We start from the raw sequence: 16,632 nt of genomic DNA, 5'->3' as shown, positions 1-16,632 counted from the left end.
ATTCCACACCCGAGCGGCAAAGGGGAGCTGGAGGGCCAGGCACCGTCCATCGGAGGTAGCTGGGGCTGCACCCCACCTCACCCCAGGCCTGACAGGCAGCCACCGCACAGCCGGGCTGCGGTAGGGCCGGAGGGCAGGGGGCCGAGGGGCTCAGTACCAGGGCAGCCGGAGGAAGTGTCCCCTTCGGGCTGGTGGCAGCAGCACTGTTCTTGGTGCTGTTTGTCTGGGGCTGTGGAGAGAGGAAGAAGTCAGGGGGACGGAGCCACACCCCTTCCCAGGGCCTGCCCGCCACGGAGGGAGGGAGCGCGGCCGCAGGCGGCCCGGCCGGGCACTCACCTTGCCCGCGTCAGCCTTCTTGTTGAGTAAGCTCTTAGCTGCTGCATCGGGAGGAGACAGGCGACATGAGCAAAGGATCCGCAGCCCCCGACTACCCACCCCTCGGTGTGAGCTGACCTCAGGGCCAGCCGGGCTCTGGGGATCCCCAAGAGCTAGGGGTCAGCCAGGGGACCCCAAGTCCCAAGGCAGGGTGGTGTCCGTCATCGGTGGGGGGTGAAGCAGGTCTGCCCAGTTCTGAGCCTGGCCATCCTGGAGAAGGCCCACGGGAGACCCAGGACAGCCCAAAGCGCTCATCCCCAGGACAGGCCCCTTCCCCCGGCCACTCTCCATGACCCTGCAGGACACCCAGGTTTCCTGCCCCACATGGCCCTGCGGCCGTGGGCAGTTGTGCAGGCTCCACCAAGAAGGAGGCGGGTGCCCCCCGCCCTGCACAGGAACACAGGATGGGGCACCAGGCTGGGGTGCTGGGCCAACTGCCGGTCACCTGCCTGTGTTCCCGGGCGGGGGCGGGCTGCAGCTGGCCACCCACCCACGTAGGGAGGGGCTCACCCCAAGTGCGGGTGGCCGCCTGCCATCAGCCTCCCGGCCCCCTCCCTCGGCAAACAGGACTCCGCGCCCTGCCCACAGGCCCAGGCCCCCTGGCTCAGCACCCAACGGGCTGCCTCGATCTTCAGGAACCAGTCCTGGAAGTCCTGACCTTGGAGTCATTTCCTGGCCTTATCGGGGCAGCATCGGCCCCTCTGCCCACCCCTGAGGCCCCGGGGCTCTGATGGGCTCAACAAGGTGCCACCCGTGGGGAAGGCTCCAGAGGGCCCCCCCACATCTCCGGCTGCCCACCACCTGTGGGACACCCAGCAGACGGCCTGGCTCGCCCCAACACGACCACACAGAGATCAGGGCAGCCCGCCACCCCTCCAAGTCCCACAGCATCTGGGCCCTGCGCAGTGGGCAGCGTCCGTGGAACGGCTGCCAAAGCAAGGGAATGGGCTTACCTTCCAGGGAAGGAAAGGTGAGGAGGGAGGGAGGTGGTGGTAGGGAAAGAAAGAAAACAAGATTCATGTGGTCAGGCAGGAGTGCAAGCGCGTGGCCCAGGACCCCGCCCGCCCCGCCCGCCCCGCCCGCACTCCCGGCCCAGCGCTGCCCCACCTGTGCAGGACGGAGTGGCCGCACCAGGGGCCGGGGCCGGGGGTGGGCCCCCAGGGCTGCTGCAGCCCCCACCCTGCCGTGGGTCCCCAGCCTCCAGCCGGCCCTGCAGCCCACGGTGGTTCGCGGGGGGCGGGGGGGTACTCTTGACGGCGGGAAACATCCCTGGAGGCCATGGCGCCAGGCTGGTGGTTGGAGAGCAGCGGTTCTCCACTGGGGGTCCCCACACCGGCAGCCTCAGTGGCAGCACCCAGGCCCCCCCAAGACTTCCCAGGGGTGGTGGGGCGTCTGTGCTAGGGGGCTAAAGCTAAATGCTGCTTTGGTTTGAGACCACTGTCAGGGTCCCAAGCCTCTGGACTGTGGCCCACCTTTCTCTCCGTGAAGGTCCCTTTGCCGCCCTCCAGGCTCTGTGCAGGGACATGGGTGATGTGCTCGAGCAGAGAGCCCTGTGGGGCTGTCCAAGTGCCACCCCAGGGGCGGTCTCTCCCCACAACCAGTCCACTCTCTCAAAGGCTTCCCCACCAGGAACCATGGGGCTGCGTGTCACCAGAGACCTGCCTCTTGGCCCGTGCCCCGGTCCTGCGGGCTTCCCCGCCACGAGAAGTGTCGCAGGATCCCAGTCAGTGCAGGGGTGACAGGGCCCCTCCCTTGCCCACCAGGCCTGCAGCACACCCTCCCAGTCTGGCGAGGCTGGATCAGGACCGCACCCCAACACCCTGCAGGCCCAGACCCGTAAGCGTCCCAGGACCAAAACTGCCATCTCCCAAGGGGCCGCTTCCCCTTGTGGGGACCCTGGAAACCACCACAGGTCGGCTCCAACCCACCTCCCCATAACCCACCATGGCGGGACAGCCCAAACCTGTGGACACGGGAGCTTTTGCACCTAACCCCCACTGACCTCAGTCCCCTGCTCCCTTCCCCAAGTCCAGCGCACAGGTAGGCCACCTCCCCCAACGTGGGAGTCATGCTGAAGTCACACAGCCCAGAGACCCCGTCCTTGCTGGCTGACCAGCAGGGCCAGGGTCCTCCAGGGGCCTGGAGGAAAGAGGCGTCCAGCCCAGCATCCCAGAGCCATGCATCCCCACAGAACCCGCACACTAATGTAGGACGTCAGAGCTGGCCCGGCGCCCCGAGAAGACACAGCCTGCCCTGCCTGGCCTTCCTCTCAAACCGAGCCCTGGTGAAAAGCGGACGGAGACCCTGGGGCAGGCCTGGATCTCAAGAGGGTGCCCCTCAGTCCCTGACTCTCCAGACCCTGCTACCCGAGACGACAACACCCCAGCAGACTCAGACAGCTCCAGTGGGGCCCGGGCTCCAGAAAGCCTCACAGCGGACACCCAGACCCTTAACCGATCCCCAAACACCTCCCCTTGGACCAGCGGCTACAAGACACTGGACGGGCCCCTCCTGAAAGCAGCTCCTGGAAATTCCTTGCCTCCAGGGCTCTGTGGACGCGTCTATACCGGCAGTACAAGCACAGGGCCCTCCCCCCACGCTTTCTCAAGTCAGATGCACTAGTTGGCGGCAGGGGCCCCGGGAGGGGGTGGGCTGAGCAGGTACCCCAGACCCGTGGTGGACAAGCAGAGACCTCAGGCCGGCCACGGCTGCCCCCCAACCCCAGCTTGCCCGCCCCCTCTCGGGGAAGGCCGAGACGCTCTGACGACCTGCGGCATCCGTCTCCACGGAGACCCCGCGGGCTCCTCCGGCCAGGGCGCTGCGTCACCCGGGAGGCTGTCCCCTATGGAGGAGCCATGGCCTTGAAACGGAGAACCCCGCCCAATGCCACTGGCCGAGGCGGGCTGACCGCAGCCCAAGGCCCAGCGTCGGCTCATCCCCTCGCCGGCGGCCCCGGACAGCCATGCTGGGCTCTGTCCTCATGCACTGACTGCTTCCAGGACGGAGCAGCCCCGGGCGCCCCGCAGGGCTGGGCATGCACACGGCGCATGCATTCGCGGCGCATCCACGGTCCACGGCAGCTGGGCGGGCGCAGGCAGGGGCCCCGGCAGAGGGCAGCCCAGCAGCCTCGCTCACTGCGCTGGGCAGCCGCACTTCTCCAGGAGCGCCCAGGCACCCTGCCCTCCTCCCCCGCCTCCCCATGCGCTCCAGACGGCCCTCCAGGGGCCTTGCCTGCCGAACATGTCCGCTGGGCTCGCAGAAAGGGCACAGACCATCCTTCCCGAGGGTGGCCCTGCCCGGAGTGCCCCCAGGAGGGGGCAGCTAAGGAATGCACCCCTGCGGGACCTTGAAGCAAGAAATGGGGTGGACGGCTGGCTGGGGCCAAAGCACAAGGCACCAGCAGAAAACCGGCCCCCGCGGCTCCGTCTGGGGAGCCCTGGGGTCGGCCCTTGGCTGCAACAGGCTCTGTGCGCCCTACGCCTGCACTGGCCTTGGCTCAGGCTGGGCCCCTGGCAGGTCCTGGGGTCTGCTAGCCCTCAGGGCTCTGGCCAGCTCACAGGGGGATGGGCAGGAGCTGGCCTGAGGCCCCTGGGAGGAGCGGGGTCCAGAGAAGCAGCCTCTCTGCTCATACATTTGGGAGGAGGCCTGGGGCCTCACAGAAAGACCCAACAGGACATTCTCTGGGGGCTGAGGCCCCCGTCCTGGAGCTCGCAGAGCAGACATGCGCACGTCAGACCACACAGACCTCCAGCTCCAAGCGAGTGATGGGAGCAGCACGGTGCAGGTGCCTGGGCGCAAGGACGGGCCGGGCGGGGAGTGCAGGGGGCGGGGGGCTGGCAAGAGGGCTCTCATGGTGCAGGACCTCTGCCCCCAAGCCTTCTTCCCCAGAGCCCCCATTCAGGGTTCAGACCCAGCAGCAGCCGTGAGGCTTCTTACAGGTGGTCAAGGTCACTCGGAACAGGAGTCATGACGGACAAGCAGGAAGAGAGATCACAGAGCACAGGGCTCTGACCAGAGGGGTCTCCTGACCCCCAGACTCAGGGGCCAGGTCCAAGGTCCGGTGAAATGCATCTGGGGGGAGGCACGGCTCGGGTGTCCCCTAGCCTGAGCCCTCCTTCAGCGCATGGGGTCTGAGGCTGCCGTGTGGGATCTGTCCCCGGCGGGAGCGGGGGCTCCCGGGGCCTCGGGGGCAGCTCCGGAGGCCCGGCCGGCAGCTGCGTGCAGCGAGGGGGCTGCATGCCAACAGGCGGGACCCTGGGCAAGAGCATCTACCTTGTTCCACCAGCCCCATGGTGGTGCCGGAGGCCGCGGTGGACATTGTGGCCGGAGCGGTGGTCTGTCTGCCCACTGTTAGCACCGGGTTAGAGACGAGGGAGGGGCGGACACAGACGGGGCGGGCAGGGGAAGGGAGGGGAGAGACAAAGGAAGCAGAAGAAGATTAGAGTCCACAGTTGGGTGGCGGATGGTTCCAGAGTCCCGTTCACAGGAGAGTGGGAACAGGACTGGGACTGACGGACAGTTGGAAAGGGTCTGCCTCCTTTCTCCTTAGAAAACCCCAGCGGGGGCTTCTCGTGCCCAGTGGGCATGCGCACAGGACAGGACCCGTTAGTATTGGTGTGACACACGCCCCCGGTCCCAGCAGCACGGTACCACAGCCAAAGGAACAGGATGGGGAGCTAGATGCAGACGAACAGGGATGGACCCCAGACGCTCCCGCACCCAGTGACGCGGGCGACACACAACCACAGGACAGCCAGGGGGCCACTTGCCCCGTGGGCGACGCTCTGCCCAGTGGGCCTGCCAGGGCCCCTGGCCTTGGGGTCGCTGACAGACGCCCCCACAGCAGCTGCACACCCCCAGCCCCGCCCACCCACAGCACCCCAGGCGGGTGGCCGCCAGCAAGTCCAGAGCTCGGTGGAGAGGTCCCGGGTCCTCCTCTCCCCTCCCACACACAGAACGGGTGCTCAGAGAGCTCAGGACAAGGCCACGGAGGTGGCGACCAACACCTGGACAGACACACAGGGCTGTGGCCCAGACGGCAGCGAGGACACAGACCCAACACGCAGGGACGGGGACGTGTGCCGGGCGGCCTCCCAGGCCGGGCTGGGTCAGGGTGGGGGCGGACCCTGGGGTGCTGCCCAGAGTCCAGGCCTCGCGGTCCTGAGCGTGCAGAAGGCCACTGCACCGTGGGGAGAAAGGCCGGGGGGAAAGGGGGCGTGAGAGGGGTGGGCCACCGGCGGCGGCTCCCTGGGAAGCCTTCCCCACCGCGCGCTGAGCGTTCTTACCTGAGAAATTTCTCGTGGCCAGCATGGTGGTGAGGATCGCACCCTGGGGAAAGGCATGCGGCTGAGGCCAGGCCACCGCAGCCCGGACCTCAGCCCGGGGCACCCGCAGGACCTGCGTCCCGGCCTGGCCCCCCAAGAGTCTACCAGCTCTCTAGCTGCTCAGGGACCGGCCCCCACTTCCTGAGCGAAAACAGAGGCTGCCCACTGAGCACAGCTTCCAGGGGCCTTCAGGGCCTTCCTGCGGCCTACCCCCCCCACACCTGGCCACCAGCCGCTTGGGCTGCTGTCCACACCGGGCCCGTCAGGGTCCAAGGCCGCCCACCCACTCATGCTGGGCACAGGGCAGCAAGCAGGGGCACCTGTGCCTCCACAGCCCGGGGGTCCCTGAGCGCCGCTGCCATGTGGGGGGCTGGGTCCGCCTGCCCCGTCTGCTCTGGGAGGTGCTGGGATCGCCGGGACCCTGTGCCTCCCCTCACCCAGCCCGCAGGGACCCCTCTGGCCACTCCTGGCCTGGGGCCGTCAAGTCACGGGCAAGCCCCAGCGGGCGAGCACGCGGGCCGTGGGGCAGACGGGCTGGGTGCTGGGGCCCAGGTCTCACCTTGAGCTTCCTTCGGGCGTTGAACTTTTTCAAGCACTCCACAGTCTCCTGCCTGTGCATCATGGAGGCCACCGTGGAGCGTTGCTGTGGGGAGAGGGGCCATCACACCCTGCTAAAGGCTCCGAGAGGTCTTCGTCCCTCAGGGAGAGGGCTCAGGACAGCAGAGCTGTGCCACGGCCCTTGTGCCAAAGCCACCAGCCGCCCACTGCAGCCGGAGCTCAGCTGTGCCCCCCTGGCTGCCCAGCCCTGAGCCCACCGCCCCTTTCTACCTGGAACGCCCCCCACCCTCACCCTCCGGGCTCTCCTGACGGCCGTGTCCCCTACCCAGGCCCCCTGGCCTGCCTCGACACTCCGTCCCCTCACACACAGGCCGGACCAGAGACGGAGGCCTTGACAGCCCGCAGTGGGTCCCAGGCCCCCGGGGGCACGCAGCCAGGAGACCCGGGGACGCGCCAGTGGAGGGCGGAGGACCCCAGGGTCTGCGTGCGAGGACTTACGCAGACCCACGGGTGCTTCAGCGCCTCGTGGGCTGTGATGCGCTTGGCGGGGTTGATGGTCAGCATCTGGTTGATGAGGTTTTTGGCTTCAGGAGTGACCGTGTCCCACTCAGGAGATGGAAACTAGAAACGGAAGCGACAACGCAGGAGTGTGAAGCCCCCTCCCCAGACAGCAGCCAGGGTCCTCTGAGGGCTCTCACGTGGGCCTGCCTGCCCCGGCTGAGGAGGGGCAGAAAGGGTCGTGCACTCACGTCGTAGGCTCCCGCCTTGATCTGCTGGTACAGCTTGTGCTGGTCCTCGTCCCAGAAGGGCGGGTAGCCCACCAGCAGAATGTACAGAATCACCCCTGCGCAGAGCAGAGCGCCGGCCTCACGCACTGCCCTGCCTCCCCCTCCCTCAGCCTCCTCCCCAGCCCCCCACCTCACCCCCCAGCCCCCCACTCTCTGGATCCCCCTTGTAGGCTCCACCCCTAGCCCACCCCCGTGCCCTCGGAACACAAAGGTCACATCCAGGGCTCAGCTCCTGCAGCGACCCCGCCACAGTGGTCTGCACGAGGCCCCCCACCCACCCCACACCGTGTGCTTTTTCTGGCCCAGACCTCTCTTCTGGGTGCAGGGCAGGCACTGGGGTGCTGGGCTTCAGCCAGGTGGGCCCCGCCAGGGTCACATGAGCAATTCTAATCTGGGTGGGGAGGGGGACTCCTGGCGGACAGCAGCCCCGAGTCAGCCCAGGGGCAAGCCTGGCACGGGTGCAGGACTCCCTCCACCATGGCCCCGCGGCCCCACCCCGCCTCCACAGAGGGCTCACCGCATGCCCAGATGTCCACTGGCTTGCCATAGGCCTCCTTGCGCAAGACCTCTGGGGACAGGTAGCCTGGCGTGCCGGCAAACCCTGGGGACAGGGCAGGGGCGGTGTGAGGGCCAAGAGGGCAGCAGACCCCTGTCTTCACTCCAGGTGGCCGGGGGTCCCCACTCACCGAACCATGCCTGCTGGTCCCCCTGCACCTCGATGGCCAGGCCGAAGTCCGCCAGCTTCACGGCTGCCCCTTTGCACTTGCTGGCCAGGAGCAGGTTCTCGGGCTGCAGGGAAGGCGACACGCCAGTGCGCGTGTGGGTCATGCCACAGGACACAGAGGGGAGGGAACACAGCAGACGGGATGGCGGTCTGTGGGCTGACACCCTGCTGCGTGGGTGCTGCCCCGGCAGATTCCTTGTGACCCAAGGGAGCAGAGGGGAGCTGTCACACCCAGGCCGAGAGTTCAGAATGTGGCAGGCAGACCCGAGAGCCCCTTACCAGCCTGGCAGGCAGTGCGCCCGCCATGTCCCACATCTGGGTGCTCAGACTCCGTGGGGGCTGCCTGAGAAATGGTGCCCCCCCCTCCAGAGGACCAGAGTAAGGAAGCAGCGGAGAGCGTCTGACCGCCCCATCCCTCTGGCTCAGGCCATCCAGCGTCCCCAGCGGGAAATGGCCCTTCACAGGCCCCCCTGCCTCAGGAGCAGCGCACTTAGGCAAGCTGAAGGGACATTTGTCCCCCATCCCACAGGAGCACCACGGGGCGCTCTGTGCAGTGCCCTGTCCCCGGGCCTGCCCATCCTGGCCTGGCCGCCTTCAGCGGTCAGTGCAGAGCCCTCAGAGCTCTGGCCTCCAGCCTCCCTCGTCCCCGACCACCAGGGGCCCTCAGCCCCCTCGCCAGGCCACCGTCCCAGCAGGCAGGCCCACTGAGAGTACAGCCGTGGCGGTGCCCCAGGAAACACCCTGTTAACAGTGCTGAGGACCCTGAGGCGGCAGAATGTGCCCACGGCCCCTTGGAAGCCATGAAGGATGCCAGCCCCATGGCAGAGACCGGCGCTTCCCCGGGCCCCACACAGCTGGCCGGGCCCCATGTCCCCAGCACATCACCTGTGTGAGATGTGCTGTGGACATGCGGTCCTGCCTGCCCAGCACAGGGGCCCCCTCATGTCTTTGTTTGGTCAACGTGAGTGGGACTAGGGGGCCCCCACCTCCCCTTGCACCCACATTGAGGGGTCTGAAGTGGCTGGCAGGACTGCCATGGATGAGGGCTCAGCCCCAGAGAAGAGTGGGGGACCCCCGCTCCCCCCCGGTTCCCTCACAACCCCCCACCACGGTGCCAAATCCCTCTGCTCTCCCCACGCCGCACTCGGCTGAGCGCAAACGCACCACAGGATGGCCTTGGGGGTCTGTCCCCATCAGGAGACAGCCGTCCTCTCTGAAAGAGGAGACGCCATTTGCCCTCCACACTCGGCAGGAGGCAGAAGGTCCAGTGTCCTGCCCTTTTCTTCTTTTCAGCAGGCTGGTATGGCCCGGGACATGCCGGGCCGGGGTGGGGGGCGCACATATGTTCATGCCGCACGGGCTCCGTGGCCACGGCGGGGGCACGCTGCCACGGGACGCAGCTTCAGACCAAACGTGGTGCCCGACGCTGAGGCCCACGGCCCGGGCACACAAAGCAGGCAAGGACGCGGGACCATGTGGGACGTGCAGAGACAGATGGAAAGGGCTCGGGAGGAGACCCCGGGCCTGCTCCTGGTGCGACACCATCCCAGAGCAGCCCCTGCAAAGATCGGGGGCCCAAGGGAGGTGTGACCCCATTCAGCCTGGGAAGGTCGGTCTCAAGTGCCACCTGGGGACTCTCGGCAGGAAGGACAGGCCCTTCCCCCACAGCCCAGCCCGGAGGAAAGCCCACTTTGGAGACACTGAGAGGCAGGAAAGGTGGAGGGGGTGCTGCTACCCCTGAGGCCACGCGGTGCCCTGCGGGGGGACAAACTGCTCTGCCCAGAGTGAGTCCAGGGCAGCAGACTCGCAGGACGGGCTGGACGCCGGCAGAGGCCAGCGGGGCCGCCCTCCCCAACCCTGCTCCCCGGGCATCTGCCCCACCTGTGTGCAGGTCACCTGTATGCCCCCCTGCTGGGTCTGTGTGCCCCCTGGAGCCCAGACACCCCGAGTGCACGTGCACACACACGCGCACCCCCGCATGCGGCCCCACACGCGCTTGTCCTCGCACTTCCCCTCCCCTCCCGGGCCCCTTCTTGCAGGACACGCAGCCGCCAACGGCCAGCTGGCCCAGAGCAGGGTTGGGGACTCACCTTGAGGTCCCTGTGGACGACGCCCATCTGATGGCAGTGCAGAACCGCCTCCAGGATCTGCTGGATACAGTGACTGCGGCGAACGGCAGGCGAGTTAGTGAGGGTGGCCGTGAGGGGCAGGGGTGCGGGAGTGGGGCGCTAGGTGGCACTGGGGTCACGGGAAAGCAGAGAGTCAAGGTGCCGCCTGCCGCACAGGGGAGGAGATGCCGGCCAGAAAGGGGTCCTCTGTGGCCAGCTCAGGGCAGGGCCAGCCCCCACGCCCCACCTTCTTCTCTGACCAGGCCCACAGCAGCAGCACTCAGAGGACACACCCCTGTTCCCCCGGCTCAGGCCGCCCAGGCCTGACCCCGCGCCAGACACCCTCTCGGAGGGGGACCAGGGCTGAGCCCACACCCCGCCAGGCAGGCCAGCCGTGTGGAGCGGGGTGGCCACCAGAGCCCCACAGTCCTGGCGCAGTGGCAATCCCACAGCCGGCCACACTGGCTGCTCGGCCCCGGGGCAGCCCCGTGGTCCTGGAAGCTTCCTGCCTCTGTCCCGAGCCCTGAGCCAGGGAGATGTCGGGGGCCCTCCGGGCACGCCTGGCTGCAGGGAGAGCTCAGGGCTGCCCTCGGGCTCCTCGCACAGCGGTGCATGCCCATCACCCACACCCCAGGCCCCGAGGACACAACACCCTGGGACCTGAGCCTGCCTCCCCCAGGTGCCCCGAGGGCACCCACGGTTGCCGGCTGCCCCAGAGACAGCCCCCGACTCCTTGGGGTCCCAGCCACCCTGCAGCATGGCCAGCCGCGGGCCGCCAGGAGCCCCCTGCCCAGGACAGCACTCACAGCCCCTCGGGTGCGGGCGAGGCAGGGAGGCAGACTGCTTTAGGACCGACCCCTCCTGCCACGCCCGGACCAGGCAGGTGACTGAGGGTCAGCTGTTCTCCCAACCGCGAACGTGGCATGGGGGTGAGGGACCAGACCGGGTCCTCAGGTAGCCCTGGGCTGGCCGGGAGAGCACACACGTGAGGGACATCTGCCCACGGCCCGGGAAGGAAACCCGAGCTTCCTCCCTGCACAAGCCAGGCCCTGGGAACCCTAACGACCACAGTGCCTGAGCTCTGCGGGGGGTCAGAAGGAGCCGGGCCCAGACCTGGGGGAGGCCACCTCTTGTCAGCGCCACCACGGGCTGGAACCACAGCCCCCTCATGCCCTGAATCTCGGGACCTGGGGTCTCCTGTCCTTGTGTACTGGCCTAACTCACCCTCAAAACCTGCCTTATTCTTACGACTCCCACAAAGCCCTCATCTGCCTAGAACCATCCCCCATGGTCCTCATCCCCGTCCTGGTGGCACCAGACCCCCGTTACGGCAGCCACGCGCTCAGCACCTGTGGGTGACCCCCACGGCAAGCTCGTTGGGGGAACCACCCCACCAGGGCCCCTCCTCTAAGGCGGGGGCAGGACGCGGGGTGCACGCAGAGCCCCACGGCTGTCAGCGCTCACACCCGGCGCTCCGCCACCGGTCCCCGGGCCCACCTCGCACTGTGGCATTGGCAGGGAGCTGGGGGGCGGTGGGGAGCCCTGGCGGACCAGCCCCCTCCCAAGCTGCCGCCGCGCGGTGCTGGCCTGCACCCGCTGTCCCGCAGGAGCCTGCCCTGCCTGCCCCAACGGCCCTCGCGGGCCACAGGGGGCATGGCCTGGACCTCTGGCTGCTCCAGCAGGCCCCGGGGTCCCCGGCCTCTCGTCAGACCTGCTGAGCCTGCGGCACAACCTGCTTCGGCTCTGGCTCAAGCCCACCTTCCACCTGCCCCTCGAGACCCTTCCTTGGCTCTGAGCCCTGACAACACCCTCTGGGCTGCCCACCACAGTCCCACAGTCCCACAGCCTCTGCCACAGTCCCGACAGGGCTCTTTCCTCATGATCGGGCCGTGCCCAGCAGGGAGAGGTTCCGAGAATGTCTGCTGGACCCTCGGGTCTGTGCACTGCAGGACAGATGGAATGTTGGCTCAGACTGGGGGCTGCACCACCGCTTTCCTCCTTGTCCCCTTCCGGGAACGCAGGGCCCAAAGCAGCACCAGAGACATGAGCCCACACTCCCGGCCGGCGTCTCTCCGAGAGCATCGTGGGACTGAGGACAGACCCCACTCCAGGGGCTTCGTGGGCACCAGGAGGGAGAGACCGGCGGGCAGGGCACAGACTCGCACTCTCTCCCGCACAGCCAGGACGGAGCTGCCTAAGCTGGGCTCCCCACCGGCCACGTGGTGGTGGGAGCCTGACGCCGTGGCCTGCAGGAGCCCATTTCGGGAGGCCCTGGCCTGGGGGGCTCCAGGGCACTACTGGCCCCCTGCCCACTCCAGCCTGGGAGCACAGCCTGGAGTCCTGCCCACCTTCCCTCCTGCTCACACTGTGCCATCTTCCTGGCGGGGACTTTTTGGGTCAGAGTTGTTGCCAAGATCATTCTAGACACTGGCTGGGTCCTGGACACCATTCTCCTGGTACTGGGCTCTGGGGTCACCCCAGCTGCACCCCTGCCACCGCCTCCTCCTCGCTAGGGCAGTTGGATTCTCGGGGGCCCTTGAAACATCTCTCAAGACCCACATAGCTTTCTAGGGTTCTAAAAACTGGGTCCGAAATATTTTGACCTTTGCTTTCCCTGCTTTGGGAAAAGACACTCCAGGTGCCCCACAAACCGCCACATTTCTCTGAAGTGGGATCGGGAAAGAGCTCAGAACAGCAGTGCCTGCCTTCCTCCCGTCCCCTCCAGAGACTCGCCACGATGGCAGCCCCAGGACGTCCCGCCGCGAGCAGCACTGGCCCTGGCCGGCCCCAGGGCCAGACCCTGCCTCTGCACGGGGCCAACAACCCCTCTCAGGGGCAGGTCCCCAGAGCCAGGCAGCCCTCCCAGGATGGGAGTTAGCCTGGGCCATGCCTGCCACGGTTCCTGACAATGCCCGTGGGCGAGTCTATGGCAGACGGTCAGGTCCTCCTGCCCAGAAACAAAGCACCAGCACGAAGATCAAACGCAGGGCCGGAGCTCCGGGGACAAGAGGCGCCCAGAAGCACTCCCTAAGAGTCCCCTCGTCGCCTTCTCCACGGTGGGCAATGAGCAAGGCAGGCTTCGTGAGAGAAAACTAGGCATTTGTGCGGGGAACTCCAGCCCTGTCTCCTCTGGGCCAGTTCCAAGGGACCCCTAACACCAAGGGGGCCCTCCACGATAGGGTCCCCAACAGGAGTGGGGCCAGAGGGATCCCTGGGCATCAAGTGGCAGGGCCGGGGGCTGGAGGGGGTGTTGGAGACAAGGCTGAGACACAGGCAGGAGGGGCAGGTGGGTGAGGGAGGAGCTCGGAGGCCACAAGCATCGGGGAGCACAGGGCGTGTGCACGGCTGGGCGTGGGTGGGCCGGGGTCGGGGGCAGCGCCCAGGGGCTCCCAGCCAAGAGGGAGTTGCAGCCACGGGCCTTAACACCCCTGAGCTGGGAGCACCTGCTGCGGAATGCAGGGAAGGGGCCAGGCCCCAGGCAGTGAAGGGTGCCGAGGACAAAGGCCCCAGAGGCAGGACGCTGCCGTTGGGGACACAGAGGGCCGTGAAGGCCCGCGGCCCAGATGCAGGCAGCCCCGTGGCCGTGGTGGCAGAACTGGAAGGCAGGCCCTCCTCATGCTGGCTTTGCCCTGGTGGTGGGCACCAGGCCCTGCCCCAGCCAGCGGGCCCCGCCCACCGGGCCTCCCCAGAGCTCCTCCCCCACCCGGCAGAGGTCAGGACAGCCCAGGCCTCGCAGGCAGGCGCCCACTCTGCAGACGTCCCCACCCCGGCCCCACCGAGCCCAGGCACGCGGCTCGGCTGCTCTCTCTACTTGTCTTAAAGGAGGAAATGAGGACCGATCTGCTCCCGAAGGGGACCGGCCACTCCCGGGGGAGCGGACGAAACGAAGGTCCTTCCTCATGGAGCCTTGGGAAAGCAGCCCATGCCCCTGTGCCCTGTCCCTGATACCCCCCAACCCCGGCCCTGACACTGGAGGACCCAGGAGGCCCTGGACGGGGACCCAGGCCACCGCGGGACTCGCTTGGGCTGTTGCCAGCAGGCACGGTCGCCCGTGGGTAAAGAAATGAGTCACAAAAAGCTACTTTAAAAAATAATATTCAAGGGACGCCCGGGGGCTCAGTCAGTGAAGCAAACGCCTTCAGCTTAGCCTTGATCTCGGGGTCCCGGGACCGATCCCCGTGTCTATGGGCCCCTTGCTCAGTGGGAAGCCTGCCTCTCCCTCTGCCTCTGCTTCCCCCCCCCCGGCTCATTCTCTCTCTCAAATAGATAACATCTTTTAAATAAAATTAAAATGAAATAATAATATTCATTTTCTGGATTAGAAAAGGAATATATGCTCATTAATGAAATTTTTAGGAGCAAATAACATGAAAAATTAAAAATAAAAAGCATCCACAGTGAACACCAGCAGCTAGAGTGACCAGAGCAGCCTTCTGTCTGTCACAAGAGGGGTTCTGGGGCCCAGCTGTCCTCAGGCTGACATGCATGGGCCACAGCTGCCAGCTGGCCACCAATGGCATCCCTTCCAGGAAGGAGGGCCCTGTGTCCCCAGCAGCACGCTGCGGGTGGCCCCCTGATGTCCCTGGGGCTCTCATCCCCTGGGATGGCTGACCCCAGGGGGAAGGTCTGCCCAGGGGCCCCCATAGGAGCCTCAGCCACAGGGAGACCGAGCCCCTCCATCCCTCCACACAGGGCCCTGGCTTCCTGCCCACCATGGACGGGCTCTCCCTTCCTGCCTGCCCTTCCTGCCTCTGGCCGTGGAAAGACGGCACGGAAAGGGACCCCTGCCCCATCTTCGGAAAAGCATTTGGAAACTGCCCCTCTCCTCAAGGAAGGCCCTGCCAGGTGCCTGCTGTGGGCCACAGACAGATGTCCAAGGTGGGGGCGGGGGGAGCACCATGACTCCCCCTTCCACCGCCCACCCCCACCGAAAAAGCCCCTCTCTGGGCCATCCCCACCCCAGGGAAGCGGAGCCGGCCCGGGTACTCCCCGACTCCAGCCCGCTCCGATCTGGGGGAGGACACAAAAGTGGCTGCTCCTGGGACATGCTCCAGGCTCCCAGCAGGAACGGGGCGCCCCCTCCGCCCGGCAGACCGTCTGCCTCAGCCGTGTGAGCCGCTCTGCCCACAGGAGCACACGCGGGCCCCGGGGGCCGGCGGCGACCGAATGAGGCAGGGGTGGGAAGAGAAGGGAGCTGGAAGGACAGAGGCCTGCATACCCACCTGGCATCCGCCTCGCTGTAGTACTCTCGGGCCACAATGTCCTCGAACAATTCCCCGCCCGTGACCCTGAAGACAAAGCACAGGTCACAGATTCTGACGACCCCATCTGCCTTATCACTCCATCCCCATTGTCACCGCTGGCAACATCAACGACTCCTCCTCCCCCTCCCCATTCTCTACCCTATTTCCCTATCGTCCTCATCTCCCAGGACTAACAACCGACCGAGTCCTTACACACGGCATCATTTCACATGTCCACTCTCACAGCCGCTCCATGACATGGCAGTCGTGCTCAGAAAATGGGCTCTCGATGGGGTGGTGGCCCGTGTGGGCAGCACAGGAGTTTGACCCAGGCCTCTGCAGTGTTACCCAGGCTTTGTCATGCTAACTCTGGGCCTGAAGAGATCTGGATCCCTCCTCATGTCCCCCGGTACCAGAGCTGTGACCCCGCACAGAGCAAGGGGCCAGAGAGCCAGTGTCCGGATCTGGCCTCCCTTGTAGGTGAGCCCGTGAGGCGTCCCAAGCCCCATCTAGGAGCAGGGCGGGATTTCTGTCTGCACACCCACTTGTCACGTGTCCCTGCTCAGTGAGGGCCTTACGATCAGGATGGACGCCCAGACAGGAAACTGCCCGGAGGGCTTCTGGGAAACCCGAGAGACTCCAGGCCACCCGGGGCCCTTTGAGTTGGAAAATAAGGTGGACAGAAAGGTGAAGACAACAGGGGTGAGGCACAGATGCAGGGGGAGCAGGGAGGAGCCCTCCCGGGGCACTCCGCAGGCCCTCCCCCAGCTCCGGCCAGGCTTCCCACCGCTGAGACGGCCAGGCCAAGAGCTGCCTCCCTCTGCAGCGGCGCTGGCCCCAGAGGCTGCGCCCTCTCTGTCGTCATTTCTGTTCACGAAGGTGGGGATTGTGTGGGCCTCAGTTCTGTGCCCCTGCTTGGGGCAGGCTGGCCTGTGGCAGGGGCGACAGGCACCGGGCCTGCTTGAGTGGGTGCCCCTGGCGTGGGTCGACGCTCCCTTAAAGTCAGACGGCAAGACACACAGGATGTGTCGGGGCTCAGCATGTCCCTCTCTGGCGACACGCCTGCTTCTGACCCCTCTGGACATGCCAAGCGCTCAGGAGGAAGGAGCTCTTGGGGTTCCGACCTGCCACCAGAAAAGCCCGAGGCTCAGAGCCGGCAACGGCCTAATGGAGGCTGAGCCTCGCGGGCGTGTGTGCGCCGGCCTGTGCACATGCACGTGTGCGTGTGTGCCCGAGTGCGTGTGCGTCCGTGTGTGCGCGTGTCTGTCTGCACGTGCGTCCATGTGCGCATGCGTGTCCGTGTGTGCGTGTGTCCGCGTGCACGTGTGCGCGTGCATGTGCCCGTGCGAGCGTGCGTGTCCGTGTGTGCCCATGTGTCCATGCGTGTGTGTCCGTGTGCGCGTGCATGTGTCATGTGTGCGTGTCCGTGTCTGTGCCATGTGTCTGTGTGTGTCCGTGTGCACGCACGCGTGTGCATACGTGTGTCTGTGCGCACATGTGTGCATGTGCCCA

General features: G+C 66.8%; 1 protein-coding gene across 1 annotated transcript in view; it reads right to left on the bottom strand.

Moving 5' to 3' along the window:
• The window catches only part of LOC111156985 (calcium/calmodulin dependent protein kinase II beta), a 77,706-nt gene that overhangs the window by 10,122 nt on the left and 50,952 nt on the right, over nucleotides 1-16,632 (bottom strand). The window contains exons 5-15 of the mRNA XM_022518167.1: nucleotides 15,100-15,165; nucleotides 9,860-9,932; nucleotides 7,732-7,834; nucleotides 7,563-7,646; nucleotides 7,007-7,101; nucleotides 6,756-6,878; nucleotides 6,259-6,342; nucleotides 5,661-5,703; nucleotides 4,648-4,722; nucleotides 337-377; nucleotides 158-229 (exon numbers count right to left, since the gene is read on the bottom strand). Of these exons, the coding sequence (XP_022373875.1) occupies nucleotides 158-229; nucleotides 337-377; nucleotides 4,648-4,722; nucleotides 5,661-5,703; nucleotides 6,259-6,342; nucleotides 6,756-6,878; nucleotides 7,007-7,101; nucleotides 7,563-7,646; nucleotides 7,732-7,834; nucleotides 9,860-9,932; nucleotides 15,100-15,165 (859 nt within the window). The remainder of the gene's footprint in view (nucleotides 1-157; nucleotides 230-336; nucleotides 378-4,647; nucleotides 4,723-5,660; nucleotides 5,704-6,258; nucleotides 6,343-6,755; nucleotides 6,879-7,006; nucleotides 7,102-7,562; nucleotides 7,647-7,731; nucleotides 7,835-9,859; nucleotides 9,933-15,099; nucleotides 15,166-16,632) is intronic.

Source organism: Enhydra lutris, unplaced genomic scaffold, assembly GCF_002288905.1.
Source record: "Enhydra lutris kenyoni isolate GAN:26980312 unplaced genomic scaffold, ASM228890v2 scaffoldscaffold51, whole genome shotgun sequence".
NCBI classification, from domain to species: Eukaryota; Metazoa; Chordata; class Mammalia; order Carnivora; family Mustelidae; genus Enhydra; species Enhydra lutris.
Note: the sequence above shows the minus strand (reverse complement) of the source record. Positions and strands in the feature narration are given on the sequence as shown.